This window comes from Oncorhynchus mykiss, chromosome 26 (assembly GCF_013265735.2).
Source record: "Oncorhynchus mykiss isolate Arlee chromosome 26, USDA_OmykA_1.1, whole genome shotgun sequence".
Classification (NCBI taxonomy): domain Eukaryota; kingdom Metazoa; phylum Chordata; class Actinopteri; order Salmoniformes; family Salmonidae; genus Oncorhynchus; species Oncorhynchus mykiss.
In genome coordinates, this window is record NC_048590.1 from 21,334,043 (window position 1) to 21,353,947 (window position 19,905).

A 19,905-nucleotide genomic window follows, 5' to 3' on the forward strand; every position below is an offset into this window, starting at 1 on the left:
TGCCTTGTTAAAAGTTCATTTATGGAATTTCTTTCCTTCTTAATGCGTTTGAGCCAATCAGTTGTGTTGTGACAAGGTAGTGGTGGTATAGAGAGCCCTAGTCCATTTTATGGCAAGAACAGCTCAAATAAGCAAAGAGAAACAACAGTCCATCATTACTTTATGACATGAAGGTCAGTCAATACGGAACATTTCAAGAATTTTGAAAGTTTCTTCAATGATGAAACTGGCTCTCATGAGGAATCAAGCCTTCATGGTCGAATTGCTGCAAAGAAATCACTACTCGAGGTTTCACCAATAATAAGAAGAGACTTGCTAGGACCAAGAAACATGAGCAATGGACATTAGACCCGGTGGAAATCTGTCCTTTGGTCTGATGAGTCCAAATGTGACATTTTTGGTTCCACCCGCAGTACATTGTGAGATGCAGAGTAGGTGAACGGATGATCTCCACATGTTTGGTTCCCACCGCGAAGCATGGAGGAGGAGGTGGGATGGTGTGGGGGTGTTTTTCTGGTGTCACTGTCTGTGATTTATTTAGAATTCAAGGCACACTTAACAAAATGTCTACCAGAGCATTCTGCAGCGATGCACTATCCCATCTGGTTTGCACTTAGTGTGACTATCATTTGTTTTTCAACAGGACAATGACCCAACACACCTCCAGGCTGCGTACGGGCAATTTGACCAAGAAGGAGAGTGGAGTGCTGCATCAGATGACCTGGCCTCCACAATCACCTGACCTCAACCCAATTGAGATGGTTTTGGGATGAGTTGGACTGCCGAGTGAAGGAAAAGCAGCCAACAAGTGCTCAGCATTTGTGGGAACTCCTTCTTCAAGACTGTTGAAAAAGCATTCTGGTTGAGAGAATACCAAGAGTGTGCAAAACTGTCATCAAGGCAAAGGGTGGCTACTTTGAAGAATTTCAAGTATAAAATATATTTTGATTTGTTTAGTGGTGGTGGTACTTAGGCTACATTCTGGATGTAAGATGTATACAAACTGTTTACAATTGTGTGAGTTGCTGTCTTTTTGATGTTGACATTCAGATTAATAATGTGCTATTGTGTGTTCTGTGTATCGATTTTTGTAGGACCAGAATTATACTTATTTATTTATTCATTTATACATAAAAGTAGCAGTTTTTCGTCTCTGCATATTAACCAAATACCCCCCCCCCCCCCCCCCCCCCCCTCAAGTTTCTCTAGTTGTTTCAAGCCTATATTCGACTAAACTAGAGACTCTACGCACGTATCGAGTGTCCGTGGGAGGGAGAGAGTAGAAACCTTTGGACATCCGATAAGGGATTGCAAGCACTGTCGAGGGTGAGGCTTAAATATATGAGCAAGTGTAAACAAATCCTTTTTTGTTGCTATCAAAAGCGAAATTCATTATCGAGCGATCATGAAACCGATGCTGATGCTGTCCATTCGAAGAGACCGAGATTAGCGAGTGATGGGATCTGATATTTCATGACATCCTAGCAGCGGCGTGAGTAGGAAATGCCGCTGCAACCCAGGCCTGTGTGAATGAATGAAAACAGCGAATGAATGAAAAGCATGAGACAATTGTGTAGTTTGTTTTGCGGATTTTCATGGGTTACCACAAAAATGTTTTTGTTTAGTTTTTATTTTTGCAAAATTGTAACGGTAGCGTAGGAAGATGGAGACGCGACACACTTTCGATAGATGACATTTGATGACATCGGGGGACACGTTGATTTTGCAGTCCGGCCCATACCGTAACGGTGTAAACATTGCTGTTTGCTGTTCATATTAAGGCAATAGTACCTATACAATGACACGTCATAAATATGAGAGATGCTTTGCATTATACTCCAGGTGTCCATTATGATTCCAATTCCATAGCCTATATAGGATGGGATATCATTGGACAATAGCCTGCTGAAGGAGGCAAGGAGCCATATTCAGCCTCGCAGCATCACACTTTGATGTTGTTTTAACAGGTATTTTTTTAAATTATGTGTGAATGGAAGGTACCCTCTTCGCGTGTTAGGTATTTAAATGTACGTTCTGCTCTCTCTCTCTCTCTCTCTCTCTCTCTCTCTCTGTGTGGTGTAAATGTACATTCTGCTCTTTCTCTCTCTCTCTCTGTGTGGTGTAAATGTACGTTCACTTACCGAGTACCTATGTTTGTCCTCTTGTTGTGTGCCTTTCTTTGTTTGCTGAAATCCATACTTTTTAATAAAATGTTAATCAAATACAACTACAGCCTGTTGCGATTCAATTCGCAGATGTGCATTCGAGCCGAGTTGCCATCTTAGAGCAACAGCAACGAGGAAACGGTCTGATTGTATTTGATTAACGAGTTATTAAAAAGTATGTTTACTGAAATCCGAAGGCATTCAACAACAGGATAAACATAGGTACACGGTAAGGGTGTAAGAATTAAACATGTTTACGTATCAGCGCATAGCAATTAGAGAATCGACGGAGTCAGATTCATTTAAAAAACAAATCTAGTCTGCTCTCAACTCCGCGGAGGAGTTCAGGTACTTGGCTGTGTGTGTGGAAGACTAAAAAGCTGCCCCTCCTTTTTTCAGTGAGCCACAATGACTGCCCTTAGGCAGAGGAAGGGCAGCAAAGGAAGTAAGGAGCCTGGTCCAGAAGTCCTGTGCCAGAGGTTCAACCCTTCAGCGGATCCTTTAGAGAGGTCTTCAGATGGTTAGTGTCATGCTGATGGAGCCACCCAACTGGTACCTCTTGTGTGTCTCAACCCATTTGAATGTTGTCAAGGAGGGTGGTCACGTGTGTTGCGAAGCAAGAGGTTCACTGGTTTGAGACTGGTACGGGGCAGTTGGACAGAGGAAGCTGAGCTGTTAGCAGCACAATGACCCCGGTCACATACACATAGTATAGAATTGCTGAAATACTATCTTGCCATTTGTTCTCATCGTTTCTCTATGTCGAATGCATGCTTCATAGTTTTACATTGTAACAGTCACTGGTATAATTTAACTCCATCTAACTTTAATTTAACCGCGATGATCAACAAACAGTGAGAGTTGTAGTATAATGTCTTGTTTAACGCCGCGCCGCTCTAGTTACGGGCACCATGTCTGCACAGCATGCCGGCTGTGTTCTGGTAAAGGAGGGTCAAAGCGGGATTCCGAAACTGAAGTATGGTTCCAGAGAGGCGAAGGGAAATGCCACCCCCTGTATTCACCGCGGAGGGAACTCTTTTCCCGTGACGTGTTAAAATTGCAATAGCAAAGTACCTTTCATTCATTGATTTTTGTGTACTGCTAAAATAACTCTATTTAGAATCTGATCAGCACGTTTGAAACTTTATATCATGACGATGTGTATTTAAAATGAATGTTTTGTGAACCGCCCTTCAGGTAGAGAATGGCACTGTCTACTCCGCATAGATTCTCTCTGTCCCTTCTTGTCAGTTAAGCTTTGTATGTTCTGTTCCTGCACCTTAAATCTGTTTTTTATTACATTTTTTAAGTTGAGACTTTAGGACAGCTGAGACTTAATTTATCCGGTTTGTCTATTTTTAAAGCACTTTGGTTTATTTTCTCTAGTCATCATTTGTATTTAGCAAATTTGAAAAATAAAACCCGTACGTTGTTTGCACCCTATCTAAGTGTCTCTCGTTGCCTCCTTGCTCATCCCTAACATGGTGGCACGACCAGTAGAAGGCACTGAGTAGAGGTAGTTTAGCTTAGATACATTTGTTCTCTTTTTCTTAATGACAAAACAAGAGAACTAAACCATGGGACCGAAAAGGGACAAACCAGGACCGGCACCACCTCTCCATGTGGAAGGTGTGGCCAAAGACGGGGGTGAATGAGGTGAACCCATACCAGACAATCCAGGTGGGACCTCATTGGAGTTGACCCTCCTGTTCAGATGTGCGACATCAGGCTGGATCGGTAGGCCGATCGACAGGCGCAAAGGTAGAAAGCAATGCAGCACCAATTCGGGCTTCTGGAGCTGGAGGAATAGAGCAGGATGACCCCTGTCCCTGACCAGGCACTAGGTGGCTCTTCTGCGGTCGATGGCAGGGACACTGGCCTAGGAGCTGCAGGTTCCCTCCCCGGTGGCCCTCTGGGCCCTGATGACCTTAACCCCCGATCAGACTGACCAGTGTCCTTCCCCATCTGACCCTAATCCAAGTCCACGTACAGGTCCGTATCGGGTCCAAGAGTCCAGGTTAAAGCGGTTAAATGACAATGATGACATTATCCAACCACTTTTGAGATATTTACAATACTATGTCGGTGGCCAAAAGCAGACAGGGCAATCACATTGATCACATTGCTTACTGGTAAGGCTAGGAGTGCTTGTGTTCACATGGACATTACTGAGTCACGAGTCTATGCTAAAGTTAAAGAAGGCTCTCATAGCATAGTACAGTATCAACCCAGAGACCTACGGACAGCTTTTCCGCTCCCTGGAGGTAGAGCCAGAGGAGACAGAATTTTATGGGAAGTGGGTGCCGCCCTCTATCAAGACTGACGCAAGTAAGAAAGACAATTATCCTTGAACAGCACCTCCGCATGCTGGTGCCGGAGCTGTATGCGTGGGCCAGGGAGCATGACACGGCAACCACTGCTGAATCTGCAGCCCATGCTGACACCTTTGTGGTTGTCCGATGCCGGGTCCAACCCTGGAGTTGTGGCAAGCAGCCAAAGAACTCAGGGGCCAACAAACACCGTACTTCCAGAACCTAAAGACTACTCCAGCCATAGGCAAGCCTATCACTCCTTGGGATAGTCATTTTAGTCGAGGCCCTATCGCTAGGCCCCCAGGCAGAGCTCCCATTTGTTCCCAGTGTGGTCAGGAAGGTCATACTAAGCCCTTCTGCCCCAGGAACAATGCCAAAGTAGCCCATGTGTGTTGTGCCAAGGCCAAAGGTCATTGAGCAGGGTGAGAATCCCCCTTTGCAGGACGGTGCTGTTTCACTCGATGGCCAGGTTGTCAGGGCACTGGTAGACACCGGCAGACTGGTGCAGAATAAGTTGGGTTCTTACCCACATGTGGGACCAAGACTCTAAAGTTGCTCTCCGGTATGTCCATGGTGACGAGAAACATTACCCCACAGCAGAGGTCTACTTGAAAGTGCAGGAGCAGTCTAATCTTTATTTTCAATAAAATATATTGATGTTAGTTTGGATTAGGTTCTGCCAGTTTGAAAATGTTAAATTGTCAATACATTGCCCATTCCTTGACTGCGCATGAGTGACCTTTTACCACATGACTCAACACATCTGTTTGGTGAGCAGACTTACTGCAGTGATTTTCCCTATAACTTATATATTTTTTAATGGGGCAATCAGCAGTTGCTACATCCATTTTGGGATTTATAAATTATTAATGATATGTACCCATTTGATTCTTAAAGAATACAATTTATGAATGCCTCGTGAGTTTAGTTCAACTGCCGTACCCCGTCAGAAGCCAATATATACTTTTTTTTAAATGTGATACAGGGAATATGAACAAACATCTATATAACCTTGAATATGGTTAACTTTCATGTTGATATCATGGATGGTCAATCCTTGCATCCATAACTTTGATAGTGGTTACATTTCTCCAGCTCCATCCATCAGCTTTTTAGTGAAACGGGCATTGGTCACTTTGTTTTTGTTTCTACAGCTTATTTCTGTTTTCAATGGCATCTGAAAGCAAAAGTACTTTATTCAATATTAGATTATTAGGTTGAACCAGAGCCATACAGTTGAAGTCGGAAGTTTACATTCACTTAGAGTCATTAAAACTAGTTTTTCAACCACTCCACAAGTTTATTGTGAACAAAATATAGTTTTGGCAAGTCGGTTAGGACATCTACTTTGCGCATGACACAAGTAATATTTCCAACAATTGTTTACAGACAGATTATTTCACTTATAATTCAGTGTATCACAATTCTAGTGGGTCAGAAGTTTACATACACTAAGTTGACTGTGCCTATAAACAGCTTGGAAAATTCCAGAAAATGATGCCATAAAAAAGCCAGACTACGGTTTGCACATGGGGACAAAGATTGTACTTTTTGGAAAAATGTCCTCTGGTCTGATGAAACAAAAATAGAACTAACCATTGTTATGTTTGGAGGGAAAAGGGGGAGGCTTGCAAGCCGAAGAACACCATCCCAACCATGAAGCACGGGGGTGGCAGCATCATGTTGTGGGGGGTGTTTTGCTGCAGGAGGGAATGGTGCACTTCACAAAATAGATGGCACCATGAGGAATGAAAATTATGTGGATATATTGAAGCAACATCTCAAGACATCAGTCAGGAAGTTAAAGTTTGGTCGCAAATGGGTGTTCCAAATGGACAATGACCCCAAGCATACTTCCAAAGTTGTGGCAAAATGGATTAAGGACAACAAAGTCAAGGTATTGGAGTGGCCATCACAAAGTCCTGACCTCAATTCTATAGAACATTTGTGGGCAGAACTGAAAGACCGTGTGCGAGCAAGGAGGCCTACAAACCTGACTCAGTTACACCAGCTCTGTCAGGAGGAATGGGCCAAAATTCAACCAACTTATTGTGGGAAGCTTGTGTAAGGCTATCTGGAACGTTTGACCCAAGTTAAACAATTTAAAGGCAATGCTACCAAATACTAATTGAGTGTATGTAAACTTCTGACCCACTGGGAATGTGATGAAAGAAATTAAAGCTGAAATAAATCATTCTCTCTACTATTATTCTTACATTTCACATTCTTAAAATAAAATGGTGATCCTAACTGAGCTAAGACAGGGAATTTTTACTAAATGTCAGGAATTGCGAAAAACAGAGTTTAAATGTATTTAGCTAAGGTGCATGTAAACTTCCGACTTCAACTGTATACAGTAGGGATGCACGATGTATCGGTGAGCATATATTGGCAGATATTAGCTAAAAATGCCAACATTGGCCCGATGTCTAGTTTAACGGCAATGTACAAAACCGAAGTCAAAGCTACACAAAACAAAAAAAGAAAAATACTAAGCGCCCAACAACTAAACAAGTTCAAGTCCAGCAGTCATTTGAAAGTGTAAGAACATTTCAGCGAGACAACTCAAAGGAAAAATCCATTAAAGCCAAGATAACGGAATTCATTGCCCTTGACAATCGACCGTTCTCTGTCGTGGATGATGTTGGCTTTTGTCGACTGGTCGAGCACCGGTACACACTACCAAGTAGGTGCTATTTTTCAGATGTTGCCCTACCAGAGTTGCACAGTATTGTTGAAGCACATCCTGGAGCTACTTGCTACTGCCATTAGCTTCACAATTGACATTTGGACCAGCGATGTCAGCCCCATGAGCATGCTGAGTCTGACAGCACAGTGAGTTGACGAGGATCTCATACTGAGGAAAGCCGTATTGCATGCTCAAGAATGTCCTCGTTCTCATACCGCTGCTGCCATTTCAATGACATTTGAAAACATGTTTGAAACATGAACACACTCCTAGCACCATTCGAACAACTGACTGGAGAAATAAGCTCATCAACTGTGTCTGCAGCAGACGTGATACCCTCTGCCATGGCATTGAAACGCCTGCTCAACAAAACTGCCGGCACAGACCGTGGGGTTAAAACTTTAAGTATTTGAGCCTGTGAAGAAGCTATTCATGGCATTCTCTCTGAGCCACTTTACTGTGTCGCTACTTCGATGCAGACAAGAAACAGGGTTTACCTGAAATGTTACATACACAGCTGAACAAGATGGAAACGGACACAAGTGACAGTGCACACTGAGGAAGAGCGGTCACGGACCGACATAGCGGAAACCTCACTGCTTGACATGTATGATGAAGTCCTGGTTGAGAATGAAACGACTGCACAAATGAACAACGAAACAGCACAGCAAGTAAGTGAAAGAAATAGGTTTTATTTATGTTTTACTGGTAATGGGGACATACGTAAATGCCAACAAAATACCTTTTTGGTCAGTGTGGTGTGTGTGTAACCTTTATTGAACTAGGCAAGTCAGTTTAAGAACACATTCTTATTTACAATGACTGCCTACCCCAGCCAAACCCGGACTACGCTGGACCAATTATGCGCCGCCCTATGGGACTCCCGATCACGGCCGGATGTGATACAGCCTGGATTCGAGCCAGGGTCTGTAGTGATGCCTCTTGTACTGAGATGCAGTGCCTTAGACCGCTGTGTGTGTGTGTGTGTGTGTGTGTGTGTGTGTGTGTGTGTGTGAGATAAATATTTAACTACTAGAATGCTTAAAAGGCCACTTTTTATTTTAATATATCGGTTATCGTTGTTTTTTTTTTGCAGGGAAATATCGGTATCGGCCAAAAAATGTCATATCGGTGCATCTCTAATATACAGTATATAGAGAGAGTTAAGCCAATGCGGTTGAAGGTTCTGAGAGCACCACTTTCTCCTCCATAGCCATTGCTAAGTGATACTTCTGTGTTGTACTGTTTATTTCTGATAGTTTTCAAAACCTATGAAGATGTCCAGTGAAAGCAGATATGCAATTTGTTGACACTACAACAGAAGACTTGGATACACATCATCCCGAATGCTAATCAATAAAAACGTATTGTGTTGTTACATCACCAACATTTCAAGAATAATGTTCTATATGGACACTAACATGGCGGCCGTTCTTAAACCTGGCTTAACTCTATACACTGAGTATAACAAACGTTCCTAGTATTGAGTTGCCCTCAGAACAGCCTCAATTCGTTGGGGCATGGACTACAAGGTGTCCGAAAGCGTTCCACAGGGATGCTGGCCCATATTGACTCCAATGCTTCCCACTATCATGACTGTCCACAAGAATAAAATGGCGCCGGAAGAAATGGCAGCAGTTTTACGGGCATCCAACCAATTGTGCTATTATGTGGGGGGGGTTTTCGCGCTATTTGTAACTTATTTTGTACATAATGTTTCTGCAACCGTATCTTACGGCAAAAAAAGAGCTTCTGGATATCAGGACAGCGATCACTACCTCGGATTAGACAAAGAGCTTCTGGATATCAGGACAGCGATCACTCACCTCGGATTAGACAAAGAGCTTCTGGATATCAGGACAGCGATCACTCACCTCGGATTAGACAAAGAGCTTCTGGATATCAGGACAGCGATCACTCACCTCAGATTAGACAAAGATTTTTTCTACAAGACATTCTCCAAACACCCCACAGGACCGACATCCCCGTTATTTGCAAGAGGAAGCGACGCAGGTACAGAGGACAAAGAGCTGGATGCCTGGTCAGGACCCAGAGAAGGCCACCGGGAAAGCTGCCGTTACCGTCAATACTACTTGCCAATTACAATCATTGGACAATAAATTAGACGAGGTACGATCACGAATATCCTACCAACGGGACATCAAAAACTGTAATATCCTATGTTTCACGGAATCGTGGCTGAATGGTGACATGGACATTCAGCTAGTGGGATATACGCTCCACTGGCAAGCTAGAACAGCACACTCCGGTAAGACGAGTGGGGGGGGGGGGGGGGGGGGGCATGTTTGTAAACAACAGCTGGTGCACAAAATCTAAGGAAGTCTCTAGATTTTGCTCGCCTGAAGTAGAGTATATTATGATAAATTGCAGGCCACACTACTTGCCTAGAGAGTTTTCAGCTATACTTTTCGTGGCTGTTTATTTACCACCACAGACAGATGATGACACTAAGACTGCACTCCGTCAGCTGTATAAGGAAATAAGCACTCAGAAAACCACTCACCCAGAGGCAGCGCTCCTAGTGGCCGGAGACTTTAATGCAGGGAAACTTAAATCAGTTCTATCAACATGTTAAATGTGCAACCAGAGGGAAAACAATTCTAGATCACCTGTACTCCACATACAGATGCGTTCAAAGCTCTTCCTCACCCTCCATTTAGTAAATCCGACCACAACTCTATCCTCCTGATTCCTGCTTACAAGCAAAAATTAAAGCAGGAAGCACCAGTGACTCGGTCTATAAAAAAGTGGTCAGATGAAGCAGATGCTAAACTACAGGACTGTTTTGCTATCACAGGCAGGAACATGTTCCGGGATTCTTCTGATGGCATTGAAGAGTACACCACATCAGTCACTGGCTTTATCAATAACTGCATCGAGGACATCGTCCCCACAGTGACTGTACGTACATACCCCAACCAGAAGCCATGGATTACAGGCGGCAACATTCGCGCTGAGCGCAAGCAACACTGAGGCATGCATGAGAACATCAGCTGTCCCGGACGACTGTGTGATCACGCTTTCCATAGCCGACGTGAGTAAGACCTTCAAATAGGTCAACATGCACAAGGCTGCGGGGCCAGATGGATTACCAGGACATGTGCTCCAGGCATGTGCTGACCAACTGGCAGGTGTCTTCACTGACATTTTCAACATGTCCCTGATTGAGTCTGTAATACCAACATATTTCAAGCAGACCACCATAGTCCCTGTGCCCAAGAACACAAAGGCAACCTGCCTAAATGACTACAGACCCGTTGCACTCACGTCCGTAGCCATGAAGTGCTTTGAAAGGTTGGTAATGGCTCACATCAACACCATTATCCCATAAACACCATTATCCCACTTAAATTTGCATACCGCCCAAACAGATCCACAGATGATGCAATCTCTATTGCACTCCACACTGCCCTTTCCCACCTGGACAAAAGGAACACTTATGTGAGAATGCTATTCATTGACTACAGCTCAGCGTTCAACACCATAGTACCCTCAAAGCTCATGACTAAGCTAAGGATCCTGGGACTAAACACCTCCCTCTGCAACTGGATCCTGGACTTCCTGACGGGCCGCCCCCAGGTGGTGATTGTAGGTAGCAACACATCTGCCACGCTGATCCTCAACACTGGAGCTCCCCAGTGGTGCGTGCCCAGTCCCTTCCTGTACTCTCTGTTCACCCACGACTGCATTGTCAGGCACAACTCCAACACCATCATTAAGTTTTCAGACGACACAACAGTGGTAGGTCTGATCACCGACAATGACCAGACAGCCTATAGGGAGGAGGTCAGAGACCTGGCCGGGTGGTGCCAGAATAACAACCTATCCCTCAACGTATCCAAGACTAAGGAGATGATTGTGGACTACAGGAAACTGAGGACCGAGCACGCCCCCATTCTCATCGACGGGGCTGTTGTGGAGCAGGTTGAGAGCTTCAAGTTCCTTGGTGTCCACATCAACAACAAACTAGAATGGTCCAAACACACCAAGACAGTCGTGAAGAGGGCACGACAAAGCCTATTCCCCCTCAGGACACTAAAAAGATTTGGCAATGGTCCTGAGATCCTCAAAAGGTTCTACAGCTGCAACATCGAGAGCATCCTGACTGGTTGCATTACTGCCATGTACGGCAATTGCTCGGCCTCTGACCGCAAGGCACTACAGAGGGTAGTGCGTACGGCCCAGTACATCACTGTGGCTAAGCTGCCTGCCATCCAGGACCTCTACACCAGGCGGTGTAAGAAACAAACTAGTGGTGATTAACAATTCACGTCCTGCTGTAAATCATACAGAGAAGTTTGAGGTCTCCCTCTCCAATATTCACCAAAGGAATGTTCTTTATTTTCAAGCTACTTTTTATCACCTTCAAAAGCCACTACTGGAACAACATTTGGCGATCTATAGCGCGCTAATGACATTTTGTTTGTGATTTTGCGATGTCATTAAAAATGTTATAAAGGAAATACTGTAACTTGAAAAGTATACCCACGACATGTGCGAAGTTTCCATACTATGCGTTGTGCTTGTGATTTGAAACATGATGAAAGTGTTTTTGTTAAGAGAGGTATATGATTTGGGTAGCTGTAAGAGATAATTGTTTTTTTATAACTGTGCACAGGGGACCACTGCCCCCGAGTGAGGTCAGAGATCGTGTCAACCTGACGGAATCGCCCCTTTCTAACAAATTGCATAAATAATGGGTAAAGAAATGTACATATCAGACCAGAAAAGCATACACCTGCATGTTTTAAAGTAATTTGAACTATGGTAGATGTAGAGTCGATAAACTCACCTCCCGGACAATCACTGGTACGGCTGATTAGCTGTCCTAAGTAAAGTATCTTTGAAATGTAAGTAGGACCATTCTACTTCGCTGCTCAAACCATCGTATTACTGTTCAGGACTACACGACAAGTCACCGGATACCGGAAAACTACAAAGAAGGACAACAGTATGAAAATTGAAAACCATTTTGGACAATCAGAGCCTTACTATGCATGGAAAAGGCCCAACTCCCTTTCTAAGGCGACCCTGTCCACCAAGAGCAATCTGGCGAACCAAGACATTACCTGTAAATACATTCATGATTTCTTACTCAAAGAGGGCGGTGGTTCGTGTGCAAGGTATAGGATTACTGTAAGTGAGAGTAGTTTCTAAATGTACCAATGTTAAGTGTCTCTGTCTCTCTCTGCTCCCCCTCTCCATCTCTTTTGTCGCAAGAAGCCACGTTGTTGTCAGTCCACTAGGGACCTGTTTTTAACGTATTAAGTGTGTATGTTTATCGTGTTATTAATTATCTAGTAAATAGATTAAATCAATTTGTTTAGTACTGACATCAGGCTAAACAAATTGGGTTTTTGCAAAACCTAGCAGCGTTGCGGTTCTTGACACACCTGTACGCCTGGCACCTACTACCAAAGGCTCATACAGTTATTGTCTTGCCCATTCACCCTCTGAATGACACACATACAGTGGCAAGAAAAAGTATGTGAAACCTTTAGAATTACCTGGATTTCTGCATAAATTGATCATAAAATGTTATCTGATCTTCATCTAAATCACAACAATAGACAAACACAGTCTGCTTAAACTGATAACGCACAAACAATTAATAATTTTTAATGTCTTTATTGAATACATCGTGTAAACATTCACAGTGCAGGTTGGGAAAAGTATGTGAACCCTTGGATTTAATAACAGGTTGACTCTCCTTTGGCAGCAAAAACCTCAACCAAACATTTTCTCTAGATGCGTATCAGACCTGCACAATAGTCAGGAGGAATTTTGGACCATTCCTCTTAACAAAACTGTTTCAATTCCAACATATTCTTGGGCTGTCTGGTGTGACCGCTCTCTTGAGCATCTCAATTGGGTTGAGGTCAGGACTGTCTGGGCCACTCTAGACGGCGTATTTTCTTCTGTTCAAGCCTTTTTGTTGTTGATTTACTTTGTCTTTTGTCCTGTTGCATCACCCTACGTCTGTTGAGCTTCAATTGGCAGACAGCCTCACATTCTCCTGCAAAATGTCTTGATAAACTTGGGAATTAATTTTCCATCGACGATAGCAGGCTGTCCAGGCCCTGAGGCAGCAAAGCAGCCCCAAACCATGATGCTCCCTTCACCATACTTTACAGTTGGAATGATGTTGGTGTGCTGTGCCTTTTTTTCTCCACACATAGTGTTGTGTGTTCCTTCCAAACAACACAACTTTAGTTTCATCTGTCCACAGAATATTTTGCCAGTAGCACTATGGAACATTCAAGTGCTTTTTTGCAGACTTCAGACTGGCAGAAATGTTTTTTTTTTGGACAGCAGTGGCTCCTTCCAAGGTGTCCTCCCATGAACCTCATTCTTGTTTAGTGTTTTAAGTATTTTAGACTCGTCAACAGAGATGTTAGCATCTTCCAGAGATTTCTGTAAGTCTTTAGCTGACACACTAGGATTCTTCTTAACCTCATCGAGCATTCTGAAGGGGGGCTCTTGCAGTCATCTTTGCAGGACGGCCACTCCTAAGGAGAGTAGCAACAGTGCTGAAATTTCTCCATTTATAGGCAATTTGTCTTATCGTGGACTGACTTTTAGAGTTACTTTTGTAACCCTTTCCAGCTTTATACAAGGCAACATAATATTAGGTCTTCTGAGATTTTTTGTTTTTTATGGGGCAGGGCAGTTCTATCTCGTCTCATTGATTCGACTCGAGGTTAGTTGACTCCTGACTCCAATTAGCTTTTGGAGAAGTCATTAGCCTAGGGGTTCACATACATACTTTTTCCAACCTACACTGTGAATGTTTAAATTATGTATTCAATATAGACAAGAAATGTCTTTAAGCACACTGTGTTTGTCTATTGTTGTGACTTACAATTGATCTTCATCTATGTCAAATTTATGCAGAAATCCTCGTAATTCCAAAGGTTTCATATACTTTTTCTTGCCACTGTACAATCCATGTCTCAATTGTCTCAAGGCTTACAAATCTTTCTTTAACCTCTCTCCTCCCCTTCATCTACACAGATGTTTGAAGTGGATTTAACAAGTGACAACCATAAGGGATCATAGCTTTCAGCTGGATTCACCTGGTCAGTCTATGTCATGGAAAGAGCAGGTGTTTTTAATGTTTGTATACTCTGTGAATATGTCTCTATAGCTTAGTAGGCTCATGTGATTCAGTTCCTTGTGCTTAACTACAGACATGTATTTGGATGTGTCTGCTGCTTATGTCTTAGACTGCTGTCTACCTGATCTTCCTTATGGATATGACACTGAACAAAAAATATGAAACGCAATATGTAAAGTGTTGGTCCCATGTTTCATGAGCTGAAATCAAATATCCCAGAAATGTTCCATTGACACAAAAATAGTATTTCTCTCAAATGTTGCACTAATTTGTTTACGGCCCTGTTAGTGAGCATTTCTTCCTTGCCAAGATATGCCACACCTGTCAGGTGGATGGATTATCAAGAAGCTGATTAAACAGCATGATCATTACACAGGTGCATCTTGTGCTGGGGACAATAAAAAGGCACTGTAAAATGTGCAGTTGTGTCTGTCACACAACGCAATGCCCCAGATGTCTCCATGTTTTGAGGGAGCGTGCAATTGGCATGCTGACTGCAGGAATGTCCCCCAGAGCTGTTGCCAGAGAATTGAATGTTAATTTCTCTACCATAAGAGAGAAATTTTAGATAATTTGGCAGTATGTCCAACTGGCCTCACAACCGCAGACCACGTGTAACCACGCCAGCCCAGGAGCTCCACATCCGGCTTCTTCACCAGCGGGATTGTCAGAGACCAGCCACAACCAAAGAATTTTGGCACAAACTGTCAGAAACTATCCCAGGGAAGCTCATCTGTGTGCTCGTCGTCCTCACCAGGGTCTTGATCTGACTGCAGTTTGGCGTCATAACTGACTTCAGTGGGCAAATGCTCACCGTTGACGGCTGGAGAAGTGTGCTCTTCATGGATGAATCCCAGTTTCAACTGTACCAGGCAGATGGCAGACAGCGTGTATGCCATTGTGTGGGCATGCGGTTTGCTGATGTGAACAGAGTGCCCCATGGTGGGGTAATGGTATGGGCAGGCTTCAGCTACAGACAATGAACACCAATTGCATTTTATCGATGGTTATTTGAATGCACAGAGATCGTGATGTGATCCTGACGGCCATTGTCATGCCATTCATCCGACGCCATCACCTCATGTTTCAGCATGATAATTCACTGCCCCATGTCGTAAGGATCTGTACACAATTCCTGGAAGCTGAAAATGTCCCATTTCTTCCATGGCCTGCATACTCGTCAGACATGTCACCCATTGAGCATGTTTGGGATGCTCTGGATCGACGTGTACGACAGCGTGTCATAGTGCCTGCTCATTGAAGAGGAGTGGGACAAGGCCACAATCAGCAGCCTGATCAACTCTAAAAGAAGGAGATGTGCCGTGCTGAATGAGACAAATGGTGGTCACACCAGATACTGACTGGTTTTCTGATACCTGCCCCTACCCTTTTTTTAAATGCATCTGTGACCATCAGATGCAGATCTGTATTCCCAGTCATGTGACATCCATAGATTAGAACATAAAGAATTTCAATTAATATAAATTATTTCAATTGACTGATTTCCTTATATCTGCCACCCTGTTTGACCTATAGACTTCCAACTTAGCATGTAGGTATATTTCCTCATGATAGATGAGGGATAGACAGGCTTCTATTTGAGCCAGGCGCCTATTTCCTCAATGCACACAGCTTTTTCTAATTTGTTTAGTTAATCGTTGAATTCCAGAATTCACTTCCAGCATTTTAATCAAACTCTTCATTTCCTGCACTGCAAATGTTATCATTTACACACTGGGATGTTTCTAAGCCTCTACTTAAAAATATATATATTTTCCTTGACAGAATAATTATTCTCCTTACTTTCGCCACTTGAGTTGTAAAACTCCAACTGAAATGTCTTCAACTGAAATGTATCTTCTGCATTTAACCCCTCTGAATCAGAGAGGTGCGGGTGGCTGCCTTAATCGACATCCACATCTTCGGGGGAACAGTGGGTTAACTGCCTTTCTCAGGGGCAGAATGACAGATTTTTAATTTGTCAGCTCGGAGATTCGATCCAGCAACCTTTCAGTTACTGGCCCAATGCTCTAACCACTAGGCTACCTGCCGCCCCAATTTCTGTACTCCCGAAAGTGTTAACTGTCTTTGTGTTTTTGACATGCCGTTTGGATGTCACTGAGCCCCTGCCACCTTTCAGCAGCTCATCAATCAGGTATTATCCGGTCTGTCAGATTTTGCTTCAGCCTACATCAATGATGTTGTCATCCACAGCTCCACCTGGGAAATTAATCTGAAGGTGGTCTTTCAGCACGCTCAGGCAGCACATCCAAATGTGCCTTTGCCAAGACTGAGACTGAGTACCTTGGGTATGTGATCGGGAATGGCATCATCAAGCACCAGGTGAAGAAAGTCCAGGCCATTGAGATATGTTCTCTCCTCCAGACCAAGACCTCTGAGTCCTGGTTGTTCCATGGAATGTCAAGTTGGTACCGCAGATTTGTCCCTACCTTTTCTGCCAGAACTGCCATTCGTACAGATCTGACAAAGAGAACCTGTCTAAGCAAGGTCCAGTGGAAAAAAGAGGCGGAGACATCCTTCAAGGATGTCAATGAAGCTCTGAGTAAGCAACTTGTGTTGTACAGTCCTGATTTTGACAATACTTTTACCATGCAAACTGATGCCTCTGAGTGTGGTGCAGGAGCTGATATTCAGGGTGAGCCGGGAGACTGCCATCCTATTGCCTACATCAGTTGTTCTCGAGAGAGGCTCTGTTTTCGACAGTGGAGAAGAAGTGCCTGGCAGTCAAGTTGGCTCTGGATTCATTTAGTTTCCATCTCCTTGGAGTTCTCAGTGGAGATGGACCACCAGGCTCTGCAGTGGATGGACAGGATGAAGGACTCGAATGCTCTCATCACCCACTGGTACCTTTCCGCGCAGCCCTACAGATTCACAATCAGCCAAGTCCCCGGGCAAGGACAATGCCACGGCTGATTTCCTTCCCCCGGTGGCCCGACAGCTGGAGGGGGAGTGTGTGAAGGCCACACCGAGGACAGCGCAGTAAAAACTCCTGCCGAACAGATATCCTTTATAATTTATGCACGTTAGCAGTCACTTTACACTATACACATGTTGATACACATAATATAGAAATGAGGACGTGACACATTGCTTTTGTTTCTTATATACCATAACTTCATTGCAGAAATACGATCTTGCCATTTGTTATCATTGTTTCTCTGTTGAATGCATGCTTCATGGTTTACGTTGTCACTGGTGTAATTTCACTCCATCTAACTTTCATCGGTTAACCATTATCAACAAACTGTAAAGGTTCTATATAATGTCATGTTTACCTCCGTGCGTCTGTGGTTACCGGCTCCATGTCTGCGCATCATGGATGCCGGTTGTGTTCTGTTAAAGGAGGTCCGAGCTGAATTTTGATACTCAAGTATAGTATAGAGTATAGAGGCGTTGGGAAATGCCACCCCACCCCCCTGTTCACCACGGGAGAACTCTTTTCCCTTGACATGTTTAAATAGCAAAGTACCTATTAATTCACTGATTTTGTGCACTGCTAATGCCAACTGCTAATGCCAAAATAACTTTGTCTTTCAAATTTGATCAGTACATTCACACTTCATATCATACATCGTGTGTATTTAAAATGAATGTTTGCAAACCTGCCTTCAGGTAGAGAATGGCACTGGCCACTCCCCATATATTCTCTCTGTCCCTTCTTGTCAGTTAAGCTATGTATGTTCTGTTCCTGCACCTTTTCAAAAAAAATATATATTTTTGTAAAGTTGAGACATTTTTCATTTCAATTAATTTATCAATTTCGTCTATGCACCCTATCTCAGTATGGTTTATTTTCTCGAGTCATAATTTGTATTTAGCAAAAACCCTGCATTTTATGCACCCTATCTCAGTATCTCTTGTTGCCTCCTCGGTCATCCCTAGCACCCTGTTAGGCGTGGTGTCACATTGGTCAACGTAACATGCATACATACGAGAACCTTGTTTAGGCAAAGTTGTATGGGCTATCAATGGAGACATTTTAATATTGTTTTGTGTTATGTTATTCTCTCTTCAGGCGTATGGACATGGAGGACAGTGCTATGGGTTGCCATAGGTTGGACTGTGGGAATTAGTCTTGGCATGCTGTCCTGCATCTATGTGGCCACGCTCCACGAAAATGACCTGTGGTTTTCCAACATTAAGGTGAGAATCCCCGGAGATGGCCTCTCTGTATGACCACTGTCACTTGACTGTCCTGCACCCCACCCCTCGTCAAGTTCATGTTGGAAATCATATAGTCAAGTTGTTAGCAATAACAAATTTGGTTTAGACCGGAAGAGATCTTGATGAAGTGTAACTTCTATGATAAATCTGGAGTCATGATCTATGTCCTTCGTTGGATTCCCTAATGTCATAAACACCTCATGCTGAAACAGACAGAGAGAATCTCTACGTCTTTCAAATCAGATAGACTTTTCACACCTTTTTATAACCAAAGTCATGAAATTCAAGCCAATGGTTGTTACCAAATCCACCCTGAGCCGGTAAAAGAACCTCCCAGAACAGTATAAAAGAACATATGATTCTGTCCAATGATAGTATGTCATGTTCAGTCTGACGTGAAGTGCCTTTCCTATGGTCTGGGACGTCATTAGGTGGACCACATTTTGAGCTTATTGTCAGGCCTCCCTCCTCAATAATTCCCGGGCAATGATTTTGTCACGAGCAGTGGTATTCAACAGGTTTTCCGTCACGGTGCTCTCTTCTCCCGGTTGCTGTGTTTTCTCTGAGAGTCCAGGTGTATACCTCCCACACAAATGCACAGCCCGACTCAGCTCACACACGCATCCAAGCTGTGAATAATTTGCCAGTGTGTCATGGAAATCAAAACGCACACCTAATTGAGCTAACCTGCGTGGATGCACATATTTGATTCTATTCGGGTTTCTTGTCTTTGTGTTGTTTTCCAGTTCTCTGCCTCTGTCTATCTGTGAAGGTAGACAGATGTTCTCATTTATAATATATACGGGTCACTTTACAGAGCTGGCAGCAGCGACTCCCCTCTATTCTAACGCCATGTGTTTATTTAACACAGTGTTCAAGAGGATGACATCACTGCAGATTGCGAGCCTAGCAGTTTCCTAGAAAAGTGTGTGTGTGTGTGTGTGTGAGACGCCTGATGCCTGTTAATGCTATTCTAGTTGTGGCTTTCTATGAAATCCACACTGTGGAAAAAGCAACAACACTGAACAGCCTAGACGGCAGTGGTATCCTATGACTACCGGGACCACCTTATATGATTCATGATTTGTTCTGATGTCTGGTAGAGATGACCATGATCCGGGATAAACCATGCGATAGAGACATGATCCACTTTTTTCCTCCCCTTATGTTTCATCATCTTTCCTCAGGAACAATCCCTCTTGACTGAATCAGGCTTTAGTGGGGACTTAAACATGCTGATTTATTCATTTCCATTTCTTGGTGCCAGTGGAGTCAGTGGTGATTGTTGCAGTTAATCTATTGTGACTTCAGAGGGCTGCATGGGAGAAGGCCGGCCATGTCTGCTTTGTTTGGGAGTCTGCTCGTTTTGAAAGAGGCCGACTTTAATGATTCCATATGGTTTTTAAGCACGGTCCA

General features: G+C 43.5%; 1 protein-coding gene across 6 annotated transcripts in view; it reads left to right on the plus strand.

Annotated features, from left to right (window-relative positions):
* The first annotated feature begins 1,174 nt into the window (after positions 1–1,174).
* The window catches only part of LOC110506384 (probable C-mannosyltransferase DPY19L3), a 38,486-nt gene continuing 19,755 nt past the window's right edge, over positions 1,175–19,905 (plus strand). The window contains exons 1-4 of one of the 6 annotated variants that reach the window (XM_036963553.1): positions 1,175–1,326; positions 1,843–2,027; positions 2,565–2,685; positions 18,341–18,468. In XM_036963553.1, coding sequence (XP_036819448.1) covers positions 2,574–2,685; positions 18,341–18,468 — 240 coding nt within the window. In that variant the 5' untranslated portion in view covers positions 1,175–1,326; positions 1,843–2,027; positions 2,565–2,573. The other 5 variants (XM_021585963.2, XM_021585964.2, XM_021585962.2 and 2 more) reach the window with 5 other exon arrangements.